At 33.3% G+C, this 18,818-nt stretch overlaps 1 protein-coding gene across 2 annotated transcripts in view; it reads left to right on the plus strand.

The window, feature by feature from the left end:
* Positions 1 to 18,818, plus strand: part of sema3d (sema domain, immunoglobulin domain (Ig), short basic domain, secreted, (semaphorin) 3D) — a 193,395-nt gene that overhangs the window by 130,105 nt on the left and 44,472 nt on the right. For both annotated transcript variants that reach the window (XM_015352729.2, XM_006633618.3), the window contains exons 2-3: positions 7,103 to 7,291; positions 17,630 to 17,790. In XM_015352729.2, coding sequence (XP_015208215.2) covers positions 7,138 to 7,291; positions 17,630 to 17,790 — 315 coding nt within the window. In that variant the 5' untranslated portion in view covers positions 7,103 to 7,137. The remainder of the gene's footprint in view (positions 1 to 7,102; positions 7,292 to 17,629; positions 17,791 to 18,818) is intronic.

Raw genomic sequence — 18,818 nt, forward strand, 5'->3', positions numbered from 1 at the left:
TCCTTATTATTGTCATTTCAATATTAATGTTTCTCTATACAATATATTTTTTTTTTCTTTTTAAGCACTGGTTTAAATGAAAGTATGCTGCTGTGGCAGAGTATTAAGGCTGTGGTCAAACTTTTAGGGACACGTGCTTAAGATGCACCTTCCTTCCAATGAGTGTCATAGTTCACCACCTACAGTACAGCCCCCTTCCCCCCCATCCACATACACCTCAACACACTAATGTACAGTAGCTCGGAAAATAAAAAAAAAGTTTCTACCACTGGTAAAGCTTTACTTTGTGCATATTAATTCATATATGAAATTAAAGGATGTCTAGTGCAAAACCAAATCTCTTATAAAAGATCAAAAGTCTGATCTTAAGTGTATTTTTACTTGGTTATATAAAATAAATATGTTTCTGTCAGTGTGGGTAGAGGCTGAGTTATTGCTTCTTAAATCATACTGCTTTCAGATGCTGAGACTGAAACACCTGGATCAATTCGAACTTTAGCTAGATGAAAACATCACACGTTTAAGCTAAAATTAATTTTACTATTGCAGTTCTTCCAGTCACCTGAATCTCTTAACTAATGTTTGGATGCGCTCATCCATCTTTGACTTTTGTAGTGTAGATGTTATTTTGAGAAGGTCTGGAATCTAGGTGTATTCTGTCTGTTTTGCAGGAAATGGCCAATAATGGCTTCTGCACAGGAAAGTACTGACATCATCCTTGCCAAGTACAGTAACTGTGTGGTCAAAGGTGGCAGTAAAGAAGACATATTCCTTTTTTTTTTCAAATTTGATTTCCTAACTTTTAGAAGCTTTAAAATTCAGAGTTTCTTTGAGGGAAGATGTTACCCTAGCTAACACTGCTCTGCTACTCTGTTAATATTTTTTGAACAAGCACATTGTTGCTTTAGCAAGAAATGTAATGACATTGTGATACCTTCAGTGGTTTGGCGATATCAGATTGATCTTTTTATAGGTGGGTCTCGAAAAACAGACATTTATTTTCAAACTGTGGTGTTTATAGTGACATTGTGATGAATATGCAAAGCTGGAGATAGAAAAAATTAGTATAACGTTTTTTAGAGAATTTGGACACAGGGATATTTGTAAATCTAAACTTGACAATATGAAAGAAGACTGGACACATGATGTAAGTATCAGTTCCCAGGAAATTAGTCATTGAGTTAATCAGTTGACGCATGGACAAAGAAACATGAAAATCCTAGGCTTTTGATGTAAAACCAAAATATTCAAACATGCCACAATCACTCTACTGAACAGATTATCCAGATTTTATCTGAATGCATCTTTTTTTAGATAAGAACATGGGAAAGCATAAAAATTTAGCTCATCTACACTCACTATTTTCTGCTATTAAAATATTCCAGTCTTAATCAAAATGTGGAATCCATTCCATGAGTTAATAATTTTCTTTTTCAAAATGTTTTTTTAGAATTGGTGCAGGCTTACAGATTTGCTCTTGTATTATGCTTTTGTGTATCTGAAATTGCTAAATCGACCATTATCTTTTTGTGATACCCCTTTAGCAATACTTTACAAAAACTAACATGTCATGTACTGAATCATGTTTATAATAGTGTTTGAACAGTGTTTATAATAATTTTTGTAATAGTACAGTAGTGCAGATTGATTTTCTTAGTTTGATATACAAGATATATATAAGATAGACATATATCCAATCATCCCATGTGCTTTTTGTATTGATCTGTGTAGTGACTAGATGCATGAAGTTATGATTCTATTACAATGCCTATTTTTCCTAAAATGTATTTTCTATCTCTGTTTCACAAATCATATGTATCTTCTTTACACTGGAATTTCCTTTATGCAGAATTTGCATGATAGAAATAAATATGCTATATGTTTGACAATTGTCTTATCTCTAGGATCCTGTATTATCATTATTGTATTCTAATTGTACAATAAGGTTTTATCCCTTTTATCTTCAGCAAAATCAATGTTTTTAAAGAATATTTTAGACAGATATAGGATATTATTATTATTTCTGTTGGCACTCTTGGAGTTATTCTTGTTACTGTACGTTCACCAACAAAAGAAAATAATAAATAAGTTGTATATTTGTATTAACTTACAAGTATATTTGCAGCCTCTTTTGCCTCACTGTATTGTTTTGTGATATAATTTCACTAAGATATAAGAGTGCATGCTGTCTTCATTATAACATTCTGAATTATGTAATAAACATAATCTCAGGGAAACACAAACCAAATGTAGTCATGAATGAGAACCTTGAAAACACTATTGACCTGAACAGAATACCTGTTTCATTGAGAAAATATTAATTAAAGCGTACAAAGAAGACCTTTTGGTCAATTTTATGACTGTTATTGAAATTAGAGTTAGGGAACATGCTGATTGTCCCTTACAATGTTTGTAAAATTTCCCCAGTGATTGTTGATTTGGGCAAAAAAATAATTTTCCACAAAGGAATTATTTCTAAAGATGTAAGAGAATAGCAGCTGACAACAAAAAAGCGAAATTAGAAGAAATATAACTTTCATTTCCTATTGCAGGACATCAAAAGACATTTTTGAGTTCTTGCTCATGACTTACTGATGTATGCATATGTTTCTATTTAAAAAAAAAATCATAATCCACTTTTCACAAAGGAATTTGTAGCTGTGTTCAAAAACATCCATTTTCTGTCCCTTTATTTTTCCATTATGTTTTCAAAAGTGAATATTCCATCTGTTTGCTAACTGGTTTATCTAATACAGGGTTACAGTGATTCAGAGCCTGTCCTGGTTAGCAAAAAGTGCAAGACAGAATACATCATGGATGGGACATCAGTCCAAGTGCATGGGACACATAGACACAAATACTGTATGCACACACTCAAACCAGGACCAATTTACACAGACGCCAGTTAACCTACTAGTATGTCTTCAGACTATGGGAGGAAAACAGAGCACCTAGTGAAAACCCATGTGAACAGACAAACTCCATGCAGATAGGATCCCAGGAATTAATCCCAGGACACCACTAGGTAGCTGTACCACCATACTGTACTTATAGTTAATGGATCTTTGAGGGGTTGTACTACCATTACTGAAACTAAAACCATTTAAGATGCACTTTTAAATTTCTGACTACCAAGGCCTTACACCTTGAATTTGATTTATATAATTTGTACTGTAATAGTTTGGATTTCAGTGTTTTAGCACCTGAAGTGTTAGGTGAACCTTCTTTAGTGCTAAAAATAAAGATCTCATCTGATCTTCTCAATTAAAAAAAAACATTGATTCACTTTCAAAAGCACTTCTTCTTAGTTTCCATTTCTCTCCTTGTTTGTTTCACTGTTGATTCTGAAGATATTCGTAGTGTTAACGTTTTCAGTGTCTTTTAGGATTTTTAATACTTGAATCTAGTCCCCTCATCGTGTTTGCTGTGCAAGACTAAAACATTCACTTCATTTGAGTTTGAGATTGTACCTGTTTGCCCTTTGGACTGTTTCCAGAGCGACAGTACTCAATATTTGTAGTATATAGTGTCAATATTTATAACTAGCTCTTTCTATGTAGAGTTTTAACATCATATCCTTTGATTTAAATTCTAAAGTTTTTAAACTCTAACATTGTATTTACTTGCCCACATTGTCTAGAAGATGTGTATATGTTGACACATCTTTAACTTCAGTCTTTCTAATTTTTGTATCTGTAGTTTACTTTTGCTATGTGCCGAGTAATACATTTAAATCTCCTGTCAGGTGTTTGCACAGTCTTGAATTTTGTTTAAATCTTTTTTAATTTCCTCTGCAGCTTAGTCTAATCCTCCTAATTTAGTATAATCTGCAATCTTGACTAGTTAGCTTTTCCAGAATCTAGGCCATTGATATAAATCAGGAAAAGCCAGGGTCTTAATACCAATCTCTGCGGTTTGCCGATAATTGCATCACCTCAATTTGAACATTCACCCCTTATCTGTACTCACAGTTTCCTGTATATTAACCAGTTCATATACATTTCCATCAATGGCTACCAGCTGTATTTTCTGAATTAATCTTTTATGAGGAATTTTACTAAACATCTGAAAATCTAAATATAAAATATCATCTGTTCTGTTTATGTCCATTAGTAGTAATATTTCAAGCAAAACCTTACTTTTTTAAATCCTTGTGCACTTTGCCATAGAATCAATCCTATTGCCTATCCTATTACAGATGATCCGCTATTTTGCTTATGATTAGGTTCATTTCTATAACCTTACATATACAGGTAACAGAAGTACAGTAAGACTTACTGGTCTCAAATTACTAGGTTCAGTTTTGTTATCCTTTATATGAATGGCAGCAACATAAGTACATATCCAATTAGTGGGCATTGTCCCTTTAGTTTGTGACTAAAGAGTTTTGCTGACAACCTATAATTAACATCTGTTGTCTCCTTAATTGCAGTCTGAGAAACCTGACCAATACAGCCATTTCCTATACTTGGCATTCCACACAAAAAAAAAGAACTAAACAAGGAAGCAATCATTAGCCATGTATCCCATTTCAGTTTTTGCTCCTGAAATCCCTGATGATTTATCACAAGCCATTTGAGGAAAGTTAACATTTCCCACAATAACTACTTTTACTTGTATATACTTTTTCCTGATACAGTAATTACATAATATTGCCTAACACATAATGTTTGAATTTTTAGGCCTGTACAGTAGTACACTCCAAAGCCTATTCCTTTACAGTGTTTTTTTATGTTTGAATCATTTATATTCTAAAGCATGTGATTACTTTAGGTTAAGGTTGTTTTTTGTTTGCTCTTTCTGAAGTGCTATACAGTACCTCAGTTTCCCCCATCTGTCCTATCTGTTCTGATGTTTTAAAAAAAAATTTGTACATAATCTATAAAAAATAAATATTTTAGGAAGTATATCATTACTTATTGTGTTTATTACTGCCAAGTGCTTCTGGAAAGGCACTTAAGAAAACTTGTTTCTAATTTAATGAAACATGGAACTTTAAAAGTAGTGATTAGAATTTTGAATAAACTTATGTTGACTTTCTCAGCAGCACATACAGTAGGTGGTCATGGGAATATCTTATACACTCATCCCCTTATCACCGTTGTCAGAGATATAAAGTGAGTAGAACTGTTTGTTTACATTCTTTAGATAAAAAAAATTACTAACAAAAATCATTTGTAGCTCTACATCCTCTTATCCCCAGTAAGACACACTAAAGATAAACGGATGTTCCCTTGTGTAGTAGTTTGAACCATCTAATAAAGCAAACAAAAAGCTCTGGAAAAAAAAGTTGCTGTAACCTCAGGTGAAAATGTACCCTTAGTATTTTGTCTGGACTTGAACATAGCTTGATTAGCTGTCCCATTGGAAAATGTTAATTAAGCAGTGTCAAATACATTTGTTGGGAAAAGTGACATAGAAGAAGACCTTAATGAAAGAAAAAAGACTGCTCTTTTCCAGCATGAAAATGTAGAAACTTGTTCTCTCTGACTAGACTCAAAAAGCATATAATCTTGTCACTACTAGCTACTACTTGGCTTATATAGTGAAAGTTTAGCTTAAACGTTTGCTTAAGGTTTTGCTTAAACACCTGAAGAAGGCTCCACAGCCGAAACGTTGTGTTTTCTTTCTTCTTTTTTTTCAGCATGGAATAAACCTATTACTTGTTCTAATGTAGTGAAATGCTACTGTAGCAGTTTTAAATAACTTTGTCTTTCTTGACTCGGTAATTTAACAAACAATACTGTTTGCATTTTGTTGTTAGGTCAGCTGTCCTTTACATGAAAATATGATATATAATCTATTTTTATTTGGTATTTTGTCTTTGCCATATAAAAACAGATAACAGTTTGTTTCTGATAAACAAGCTGTCTTTTTTATCAGTAGAAGACCAGCACTGGTAGCAGGGTGCTGCTCTGGGTGTTTGTTATCGCAGAACCTTAATTCATTTAGCTGTGAAATGTAAATATACGTGATACAGCACATCAATAAGTGGATGAAGTAAAGTTCTAAACACTGAAGATGCAGCAGTATCATTCTTACATGTGAAAATGTCTGGCATAAAATGTAAATTTTCCTGTTATTCAAACTGTTATTTGGTTTATAAGTATATGAATGATTTAACATGTTTGTTTCAATATTTGAATATAAATGTGTGTAATGTATGTGTTTAGAATGGTATTGCTTAAGAATAACTTAGTTTAGAGCCTAATCTCAAAATGCATTCTGCAGTAACCTTGAGACAAGCAGTTTTCTTAATTACAGATTTTTTATTCAGAATATTATGTATACTTTGTATGTGACTGTGCAGCAGATTAGAACCTAGTTGGTTCCCTTACATTGATTTTGTAGTGTATTTTTTACAATATACAATGATATATTTGGTGTGTAAACTGCATGTATAACTCGATTTCTTTGTGAATCGGTTGTCAAGTCATTTATTTTAGTAATGGAAAGGTTTTGCTTAAAAGGAATTATCTCAACACAGAACATACCTGAAAAACTGTACTTCAGATTACTACTTCATCATTAAGTAATACTTTCTCAAAGAGCCTTTAGGTCCTTCGTGTGACAGATAGTTAATTCTTGTTTTAAAGTTATCAGTGTTGCACAGTTGCTGCTGACTACAATCACTTCTTGGTTATAACAATTATATAATTGTGAAATAAAAAAAAACGAGAACAATTAAAAAAGAATGAAAATAAAACAACTAAAAAGAAACTTCAAAACTAAACACAGCTATTGAAATGGTTTATATAGTTTTCCTTCAAGTGAAGTGAGATGAGGTTTATCAGAATTTTGTACAGTATAACATGCTCTTGAATCATGGAAGTGCTTATTGTGTATTATTATAAAGCCTATTTGGCTCACTTTTTTATTGAAAGCAACATACACTAAAGCACATATGGGTATATGTATAGTTTCAATTCAGCTATCTGCATTAAGTACCTTGAAATCACAACTTAACAGTCAAAAGGACAGAGCCCTAACCCCTGCTCCACAGTGCTGGGATCATAGGAACAAAGAGTACCCATCTTCTACTTCTCTTTTAGAATCAAAGCTTGGGTGAAATGTAACCTGAAATCTGTTTCTTTATTAACAGTGCTGTACCTGAGTGCATTGTAACAGAAGCAGACCATGGATGCAGAAACGGAGGCACATGATGTGGCTGAAAGAAGCAGACAATTTTGTTCATTTCATCTCTTGTGTCTCTTTGGGATGCTACTTTTGACCTTACCTCAAACAGATTCTGTTAAGCAGACGGTTCCTAGAGTCAAGCTTGGCTACAAAGGTAAGAGGTTGCTTTTCAATAATTCAATTTCTGTGGACAATAATCAATTTTAGGGAAGAAACAGATTAACAATTGGCAATTGTCATCTAAAATGCAGATTTTGTTTTAACCCTACTTTACTGCACATCCATGTCTTATGTGTGTATTTTCCTTTAAACATGTTGTTTTGCTCCACTTGTATTGGTGGTTAAATAAACATTTAAAATGTAATCAAAATAGGTTTATTCCAAGAGTACATAGGGAACAAGAAAGCTGTTTTACCTAAAATTTCTGCAATAAAACAATAATTGTGGCTCATCCCACACCTACAGTAGTTTGTTACTCAAACATCTGATACTGCAGAACTTGAACTGCGTTTCTGGTTAATTGGGCAAATGGAATCTAAACTGAGCAATTTGAACGGATGGTGTAACAGAGATACCAAAGGGAATATGCTCCCTGGAAAAAGTGAATACTTAAAACACTGTATAACCTTACTTTATTGACTTGTTTGTGTTGTGTGTACTTTTTTATTTATTTTGCCTAAATTTAAAAAAATCCCATCAGGAACTAAACTGTCTCGTTTGTGGAAATTATACATTTTCAAATACAGTAGAAAACTCTGTTTTTTATGTGTTTTTTTTAATTACGGTGATTTTGCAAATGCATTGTATTTTTCCCATCATATAAACAATGTTTTTTCTTACTTGCCTATGTGCCAATAACCAGAATGCAAGTAATACAGCTTTCTTAGAAAATTAACAAACATTTGTATCAATTTAATGGCGTATTAAGATATCACTTGTTTCTGAAATAAGGAACCACTTATTTACTGCACTTTAACTGGAACAGGCATTTTCATTTTATTTTAAAAATACGTATGAAACCTTGGAAGAAAACGAATTCCTTTTGCAAATGGGAAGGCTTGTTTGAATATTTAAATCATACCTCAGAAAATCTCTGATGTCTGGATGATTTTAGATTTTTTGAGCATACTACATTATTGAAAACAAGTGATAAAGTTAGTCAATGGAACTAACAGATGTTGTGAATAGGAGTTGCAGAATTTGACCAATCTTTTCTTAGCATCTTCTGAGTTCAGGGAAACATGAGGAAAGCAGAGGATTTTATGTTACTTTTTTAATTTTTCAGTTTGTTAGCCATATTAAAAATGTCAACTAGAGAATAAAAGGAGCACTAATCCTGTCATGTAGCACTTGACTTCCAATTCAGGTTTTATGAGCAGCTGACTCTTTTATAACTGCTGTGTATTGTATAGCATTGTGCTAAATTGTTAACTTATTCTACAGTTGGAAATGCAAGAGATTCTGTAACTACAGCAGGTGCTGAGTATTTCTTGAAAACGACTGAAATATCTGAAATTATTTCCAAAAAAGTATTAGTAATTTTGTTTTCGGTTAACCACACTACATTTTAATATTTAATTACTCTTGTTTTTATTTATTTTGTCCTTAGGATATTAGTTTAGGAAACTGAGATATCTACCAAGAGTGCTCAGTGCTATCTACTATGCATATGGAAATCAGTAAACCTCCTAATACAGAGATTCTTAAAAATAGTTTCTTAACTAAAACAGGTTAGAAACAATAAATACATTTTTAAACCATGCAAAATGTATCCTTTCCTGTTGCATAACAGTGCAATACTTTTAATAATGTTCTACAACTTCTTTTTATTCTGCACTATGTTTTCACATAAATTATATTGTAAGTGCATATATTATTATGTGAGTGCTTTGACAAAAAAAAACACTTTGGCCACGGTAGTTATGAAAAACACATGTTTTATTGAGAATTATTTTTTGTTTCCTCCCGGATGTTGCATGCAAATATAATATTTAAGCAGCTTTTATTTAGCCACATTTAACTTCAGATTCAGTAGCAATGGCTCCCTGGAGAGAGCAACTTCAATGGCAGGGTAAATCACTTTCTCTCCTGTCAGTTTTCACTGCTGCATGTACCTTTGTTATTAATGGGAGTGATGACAAGTTGAAAACACAATGCATTCCTTAAGTAAGGTATTATATAGGAGGTAATTTGAAAACAAAATTATTCAGTGTTTTCTGTGGTAATGAACAATTTTTCATCTGCTAGATTGCTGTATGTTCCTTCTTGCTGTGGGGCAAAATATTTTCTTTTCAAAATCCTCTTCCCAGTAATTTTACTTGCATTTGTCCATGATAAAGTTACCTTAACAGAGTATCTGAGGGCCGAAATTGGGCATGATTCACCAGTGTTCTTCACTGGTTTGCAGTAAAGGTAGAAAAGCTTCTCCAGGTGGTGGTATTTATATGAATTTATTGACATACTGTATTATAATTTGTTTCTGAAATATGGAACCACACATATAGAGTGCACTTTAACTGGAACAGGAATTTTAATTTTATTTTAAAATCATGTATGAAAGATAAGACAAGAACATATGAAAGAGAGTAGTATAGAAAAAAGATATTCTAGATTAGACATACAGATACTTGTCACGGTCATATTGTACTCAGGTGTAACCTTCCATCTAAATGTCAGTCATTATGACATGTCTTATGACAGTCAATAGTAACATTGAAAAATATTGAACATATTTTTTTATATATATATGAGGTTCTGGTTTTAAAATGTATATGTCCCTTTATTGTGTTTATTAGTCTGCTTCCACTGAATATCCCATACAGGGTAATAAAATACAATATTTATTTCAGAAATTATTTGCTATACAGTTATTGTAAATAATTTTAAAATAGAGTGGTCATAACAATTTTGTATCTTCATCAATTGCATACAGTGCTGTCATTGAAGTGGAATGATGACCATTCTGAGCTGTTGAGGTAGAGCTGTATCATTCACGTCAACAGCTCTGTCTTAAGAACTGCACAAATATATAGTACTACTACCATCATATCTGTCTCTAGTGTATTCATGTCCTTGTTGTACAGAATGGTGCTTCCAGGTCTGTGTTCAGCAATCTGTAAACATCTTTCCTTTGTGGAAAAAAAAAACTGTCTGATTTACACCAGAAACACTGTGTGCCTAGTGTTTCTGGTCTTTGTCTGTCTTGGGTTCTATAATTTAATCCTAGGCCAAATACTGAATTTTGTTTGCTGGTCTTTTGGAACTGACATTCTTTTGTGTAATAACAATTCACAGTATAGTTTTAGAGGTAAAGATTGTCTCATAGTGCTTGTTTCAAGAGAATTGTTGGCCTTCCGCTGGATTACCAATGTAGTTTTTCAAGAGGTCTATGATTAATATTAGAGAAAAAATACAATGTCATTAGTTTGTCAGATTTCTGGTTTTGAGCCTGGTTATGAGAATGCTTTTTTGGTTCATTACTTTGTCTATTGTATTTCAGTTCTTCAAGTTGACCAAATATACAAAATTTTCCCATGGTGATAATTCAGTTTTACTAATGAGCAAAAAAAGCTAACAGTTTCAGTTTAAATTCATGTGCATTCTGTTAATTAAGAAAATAAATTGAGTGCAATACACTGTTTTTTAAAAGAAACACAATCTGTTTTAATCGTCGAAATATTTTGTGATTAGTATTGTAAAAGAAAAATTGTATTAGTCATCATCATAAAATAGAATCAGCAAAGACACTTCATCATGCTATTTATGTGTGTTAGCATGATAGTTAGCAGACTTTAAAAACCAATGATCCTTACAAGCTGTATTTTTAGTTTTTTTTAATTAATGTTTCCAAGATGAGTTTGCAAAAAATAATTTCTAAAACAATAAAACAATATGCTTCATTGAGTGGAGAAATTGCTGTGCTCTTCAAACTGCTTGAATGTTAAATTATACTCTGAATATAACTATAAAACCAAAAAGTGAAATGCAATCAGTCAAATTGGAGAGTGAAGTGGTGGTTTTTCCATCTGAAGAAGGCTAAAATGTTTTTTCTTGTTTCTTTTTACTTTTCAGCATGTAATTAATCTCCACTTGTTCTGAAATTCATCAGTCCAGAGTATTCATTTAGTTTCAGTGTGTACTGTATGTATACTGTATGTAAGATGCTTGAGTTTCATTAATGGATGTTTTATCAGTTAGTTTGTCACCAAGTAAAATATACTCATTGGACCAGTAAAATACACTTACAGTGAATTTAGATAATAAATTATTGCTAGGGTCTGTCTGCAACATGTCATGCACAACGTGCTGTATAGAATGCTCAATAATACAATAGTTCAATGTGATATCACCATCGAAAGTTGCTGTTCTTTGAAAATATTGAAATAATTACATGAACATGATGGAAATAATTGAGCAAGCAGATCAGTTGTTGAATATGGCACCTTTTCCTTTCCAAATGTTGCTGGCTAATTTAGAAAAGGCACCAAGAGCAAATGAAATGATAAATGGCAAATCAGTTATGTGCAATTTAGCAGTACTTTTCTATATATTTGATATTACATGGTTTATTTTAACCTACTTCACTGTGGGAAAAAGAATTCATTGGAAACCCAACTATTGTCTTTGACCAGCTGAAGGTCATTAGAGGTTCATATCCATTTCTTGTGTATAAATGTTTTGAAAATAATAATAAAAAGACATCTGCTTTTGGAAATGTTGCTTTTGGAAAATAATTCTAAATGGAATAGAGGTTTTTCTGAAGTGATTAATCAATGTGCCGTGTTCCATAAAACTGTCTGTGCGGTGTTTTCAACAACTCTAGAACTCAACTCTTTAAATCAGGATTTTCTTACAAGTATTGTAATGTAACACAGAATTATTACATAAATCTAACTGCTGGGTTAATTAGACAACTTTATCCTTTTATTTTGAGATTTTAACATACTTTATAATTTTTGCGTTTGAAATATCTCTTTTGATCAAAAGGTGAACCTGGACCAGGTCTATCCTTAGAGACATTCTGTATGGTTAACACCTCTGCCCGTAAAGTTTGACTATGCTACAAATGTCTGTTAAAAATATTTAATAATCCCTAACTAGTTTAGTCTATTTCCAATAACAGTGAAATGTACTTTGTCATTTCCTCAGCCAGGTGGGTTAACACCAGTGCTGGCTGAAGATCAGCAGTGTCGCAAACGTCCTCATATGGAGGCTTGCTAGGAAAGATGTATACCAAGTTGTATGCAGCCAGGAAGTTTTTATTCTTACTGAAGCTGTAGTGCAACATTAGAATTTGCCTAGACATCCTGTTAAATAAAATCAATTTCAGTAGTTTGGTCAAATTCTAATAATAACAAAATAAGCTAACGAATATAAAGATATAGTGTACTTTAGCATTAACTCACCTGGCTGATTAAATGACAACTCTGCCCAAAGATCCGCTCTGTCACAACCACCCAAAAGGATCCCCAAAACAATCGTGTAGATCTCGAACACTGAGCTAATAGTGAGTTTCTTCGGCTGCATGAATCTGCACCTGGTGCTCTCACACACTGGAATGGAGGGAGGGTCAAGGCCTGGGGTAGGGGTGACTTCTATATGGATAGCGAAAAGTAGGATTTAGGAATAGGAAAGAGACAAAACTATATAAACTAGAGTTGTAGGCACAGTGACTTTGACACCAGACCAAAAACGAAGAGAAAATTAAGGGGAACGAGTGGAGTGAGTGGAGCTAAGAGAACAGAGAAATGGGGGAAGGAAAATGAATATGAAACATCCTTGGCTGTTTGGAGATCTGGGGAGGATTGACGATATCAAGAGAACAGAAAGAAAAGAGCATACTGCAAGATAGGAGCAGAGTTGGTTTTTCCACTCCACCCCTAGCTTATACAAGGTGAATATTGAGTAATATTGAGTATAAGATGTCAGAATCCCATGGGAGTGGAAGTGCAGTGTTAGAATATGACCCCCTTACAAACTTCTGTTAAATAAACACCATTATTCAATCAGTATCCTGGTTTGTATTATACAATATATATACAGTGTACCACTCTAAGTATGTATGAATGGGGTACCATCTGCTTGGAGTTCTCCCTGTGTTAATGTGGGTTTCTGGAAGGAGCTCTGGTTTTCTCCCATAGTCCAAAGACCTACTGATAGGTTAACTGGCTTCTTAGAAAAATGTATTGGCGTGCGGTGATGTACTGGTACCCTATGTTGGCTTTGCTTGCCAGGACAGGCTCCAGTTCCCCTAAAATTCTTTATTGCAGTTAGAAAATGGATGGATGATCATTCATTGCTGATAGAGATGCACTTTAAATCACAGTGATTTAGGCATAAATGAAAGCAATTTCAACTCTTTTATGTCATGCTTAGTGAAAATCAAGAAAGAAAAACACAGAGAATAATGCCTTTGTGCTATTTGAATGCTGGAGGCTACACAAAGTTATCTGGGGTGAACCTCAGCAGTGAAGTCAAGTCCTCTTAAGCAGTGAATAAGGATTTGTGTAGACCACCCTGATGGTCTTCAGAGAGTGTAGTGCAGAACAATATGATAGTTGTTTTGTTCAAAAGACCAATAAATGGGGAGCTCTAATTGTGATGGTCTAAAAATGAGTGTCTATTCACTGCAGGATTTCACTTGATTTATGGTGATGTGACAGCTCAGGGCTACATTGATCAAGACCTGAGGCTTCACTTGTTGCCCTTCCTGTGAGTTCACAACATTCCAACAGCACAATGCATGTACTCATGCTGCTTGTGTAACAGGATTGACAAGATGGGAAGGAGACTATAACTATTTGCTATGCTATAGATACCCAACATTAAACATTTTTGTGATGATGGTGGGGTGTGAAAGAACTGTTCATAAAGTTATTGTGGAAGTGTTTTGAGAAACTAGTTGTGTAATAGTTCTAACTAAATCCCTTGCAATTTCATTGCACCATATGTGCAAAGAAGAAATGACTTTTGTCAGTATTCACATGAAAGCTTTCATTTTTAATGGTGTTAGTGAAAGGAGGTATAACTATACTTTTCTAAAGTGAACAGCAATAAATTTAAATAGATAATAATTTTGAATGAGAAAACTATGATTGACTCACTATTCAATTTAGCTGCAAAAATGCATTCATTTCAGTATTGTTATAGCCCCTGTGTACTACATCCAGAGAAGAAACAGTACAGTACTTCTGTCTGTAGTCACAGAAATTGTGTATCTGAATGGTGTTTGCAAAAGGAGGTAAAGGTGCACTTTTCTAAAGTCGACAGAAATAAATCACATAACCTTTATTGCTAATTTCCTGTTTTAAAATACACAGCAAACCAACTAAAGAAGTTTAAAAACCCCAACATAAATCATGTTTGTAAATAGACCTAGAAACAATAATTTGGACACTTGTTCTTCACTCGGTGCAATAAAATAATAATGAGTCGTTCAAGTTCTAATCCAATGAAGTCTCTGAAAACAAGCCACGGCAATTGTGTCTAAAAAATATGCCATTTCTGTACATTAAAAACTCCTTATCTCTAAAATGACTAACATTTAAAGGGCAGGTTTTGAACCAGTGACATAAACACAACCTTATGTATTAGTTTTTGTAGAAATTGCACTAAAACAACTTTTTTCTCAGTTAAGTTCTATATACTATTTCCTTTCTTAAGCTTTTCATAAGTTTCTAATTTTAAGACAACAATGTTTCCTTGTATAGAATTTGCTCTTTTAAACCACTTAGGGTCTGCTCAGTTATTTGATATGTATGATAACCAACGAATAGAGGCTAATTCAATAAGAAAAGTAGAAACAACAAAAAAACAAGTTCTGGTTGTGGAACCTTCTTCAAGTGTGTGGACCAATAAAACCAGCAATGAACTGAAAAATGAGAATGCACTAATGAGAAGGAAATTGACAAAGGGATTATAAGAAGATGGACAATTGGGATACACATTCTATGTGAAATGTGGAATTAGAGCTTATTTTATGGACATTTTAGCTTCTAATCTTGTTCTGGAGTAGAAGTCTGAATATCTATGAAAGGACAGACAGAAAGGTCAGAGTGATTGTGACTGTGAAGGGTAAAATGGGGAACTGTTGTCTTGGCTTGGTCTTTGATCTTCATTCCTCACTGCACTGATATGTTCCCTGAAATGAGCCTTTTTTCCTGTTCCACCAATGTAAGCGATAGAAAACTTTCTGCAAGAGATGCAATAAATGAGATTGCTGTCCAAACATAGTGCCTTCTGGGTTTCATGCGTTTTGCAGTTTTATCCTTAGAAAATTGTCAAGGGGTGTAAAGTTACGTCAGAGTTCTTTACTTCAGATAGTTTTCTTTTATTGGTAGTGTAAAAAGACTGCAGAGTATATAATCTTATTGCAATATATGGAAATACACCAGAAAACACTGTATCACTAAAGCAAAAAAGACTGAAAACTGTTATTAAGGCATGGATCATGTATCAATTTGCATTACAAGTCACGAATGTTGAAAAACGTACTGAATTATAACATTTTTAAATTGAAAACGATCACAATGATTTCACAAATTCATGAAAATGATTTTGATCCAAGTACGGTATTTGTCCCCGACGAAGAATGTCAGTGTGGCTAAATCTCTTACACTGTCATCTTATAGATGCACACATATGTAGTTTATATAAAAAGTTTTTTTTGGTATTGTCCTTAAATTTCAATGGATCTTTGGTTAAAGGCAATGCTTATGATTACCATTATGGCCTGGTTCTTATGTTTTTAATGGGCTCTGTCTCTCTGATGTACATGTAAATGTACATTTTCTTTTTATGTCTTGAGGTGTGTTTAATAAAGCTTACAAAATGGATGTTGAAATAGACAAAATTAAATATCCTGCAAACTAGATGTGGATTTTTTTACTCTAGCTTTAAAGTTTACTCAGACAAAAACCTTGTTGTTCAAGGTTAATACAAAACACATTCTAGAGTATTATTTTATCTTGTAGAAATGAACGTACTGCTTCTTCTGTGCTGGGATTGAGTAGGACTTGTTGAATAAGTTGAAAAAACATGCCTTTTTTTCAAATGTCAATACAGTGTTAGCTAGGAGGTAAAACTAGTTCACCTAGTAGTTTTGGTCTTCTTTCATTATAGTCTTTATACATCCTATTTACAAAGCAGATTAGAAGTGAACCAGCATGGCTAATCTCTCACCAGTAAAACAAGAAAATGTGAATGTGCAAATATTGAATATGTATATTCTGTTCAAATCCTCATCCCTCAAATTGTAGTGCTGTCATTCCATACAGCCTTTCACTCTGAATGCCACCACTCTGTGTTTTTATAAATGTTTGTTAAAGAAATGTAGCATTAAATGGAACATGACTCCGCTGAAGAGGTTATATCTATTTGTTTACAGTTCTAAAGCAATCACAGGAAAGTTCATTTTTGAAAGACAGTCTATCCACTGGAGTGAAGTGAAAGAGAAACAGAGGTGTTTATTTAAACTGAACACATTTTAATACAACAGATATTCCAAAAATGACCTAGGTAGTATCTCATCAACTACACCCATCGTAAACTACGATTTCTCCAGGTAGTCTAGCGTCAAAACTCACAAATGGCAAAGATGGTGTTTAATATTTTAGGATATCTGTGAAAACAATGGATTTTAGTTTCTGGTGGTATCTTCAAAGTAATAGGCCTGAATCATTTTTAAAGTTACAGTACATTAAAGGTTTCAGGGATTTAATGTCTAGATTTCTGTTTGAATTTTAATTGTCTATATGCATATTTTGTCATTGTGTATGCAAAGATTGTGGACACTGACTGAATGTTTAGTTTCTGCTTAATGAAAATATGCTGAAAGTTTGAATTTGAAGGGTACAAGGTATCTTGCAAAGTGATACACATTTCTCTTTCTGTCAGAGAAACACAGTGTAGAAGAAAATGAGCCATTCACTGTATCACAAGACTTAGAGTTGTGCTGTATCTATTGTGATTGGAACATTGATCATTGTATAATCTGAGCTTTTCTTTGACAGATAGGCCTGTAGGCAATGAAAAGCAGTTAATATGAGTGCTGCTCAAAGTACATAAATCCATTAAAAAACAATAAATTTATAATTAATTTTATTTTCTGGGAAGCTTAAAAATATTTTTCAACCATCTGTTGTAAATGTATATACTTTCAGTAAACGAATGACAGTGGGAGTGAAGTTTTTGTTAATGTGTAGTATTTCAAATTAATGTTACCAAAGTAAATCCATAAATCTTTATTATCTGTTTTTCTTGCTCTCTCTCTTTTGTGAAATCTTCTGGGGAAACAAATCACTTAGGATCACTGATAAACTTTTAAAAGCTTTTATGTTTCAGAGTACTGGTGATGACTAAAGAAAAAGCTTGTAATTTTAAATGGAACCAAGTACTACAGAGTTTAAAGTGTGAGATCTTTGGGATGTGTCTGTATTTATTAAGACTATGATGAGTCACAGCATTTATATGGCTTCCCTTCTTCCTTATGCAGACCTGCTGTTCTCAAACAGTTGCACTCCATTCCTGGGCTCGGCTAAAGGGGTTCACTTTCAGACCCTTCTTTTGGATGAGGAAAAGGGGCGCCTTCTGCTGGGTGCCAAAGATCACATCTTTCTGCTTGACTTGGATGATTTAAACAAAGATCCACGGAAGGTATGTTTATCTTTGAACTTGGTCTCCCCTGCCATTCAAATGCTGTCTGAGAACATCTGTGCTGATTTTAAAGAGCTTTTGTCACTGCTCTATATTCCTGAGAACAATTTTCTATTGAGCAGGTACTGGGGGCATGCACACAAAAATACAGCATGATTTATGTCACATTAATTTTGTAGTACCTGAAAGCACCTGAAAAGAGAGTGTTGCTTTGAATGATAAACATGTTTCAGAATTTAAGGTCATCCAGAAAGAGTATTTTTTTTTTGTAATGCAGCATGGTGCATTTTTAATAGTGTAAGAAAAAAAACAATAAAAGAAAGCTTACTGATTGAGTTTGATAGCTGTACAATGTATAATTTGCTTTTTTCCTCAAATGGAAATGCCAATAATCTAAACTGTAAGAATGTTACATTTTTAAGTTTATTGCTAGTCTGTGACGCTCTTTTCTCTGACAACATGTTGAGACAAAGATTGTTTTTGTGCTTGAGTTGATGCTAAAAAAACAGCCATAATTCAGAGTTAACTATGATGTCACAAAACTGTTTTCTTAAAATTGTCTCAGTAGAAGCTGGTAGAACCTGAGACCGAAGAGGTATCATTACAAATGTAAGGGTTTGAGGATGGGGTGGTGAACAGTTAGATGAAACAGACACCTAAAGGGATTTTTTTTTTAAATACTGGTACTGTGAATGTCAGTGGAGGCTGCCGTGATATTAATGTATTGTAATATAGTAAGTTATCACAAAGTGCCTTAGAGTGCAGCCCAGAAGATGATAGTGTTGTTAAAACTCCCTTGATTATTCATGAGAATTTATCGCATTCTCACTGTTCTGTGGTTCACAAATAATAGTTAGATTCCTCATTTTAACATACTGTATACTTTACATACCCAATATTAAACGTTAAAAATATAAGATTATACATTGTATATGTTAATATTAACGATAAACATCATAAAGCTTACTGCTTTCTTCAGATCTCACATTTGGGTTTTTCACCAACTAATGTAAATCTAAGCTTGAATG

Source organism: Lepisosteus oculatus, chromosome 7, assembly GCF_040954835.1.
Source record: "Lepisosteus oculatus isolate fLepOcu1 chromosome 7, fLepOcu1.hap2, whole genome shotgun sequence".
Classification (NCBI taxonomy): Eukaryota; Metazoa; Chordata; class Actinopteri; order Semionotiformes; family Lepisosteidae; genus Lepisosteus; species Lepisosteus oculatus.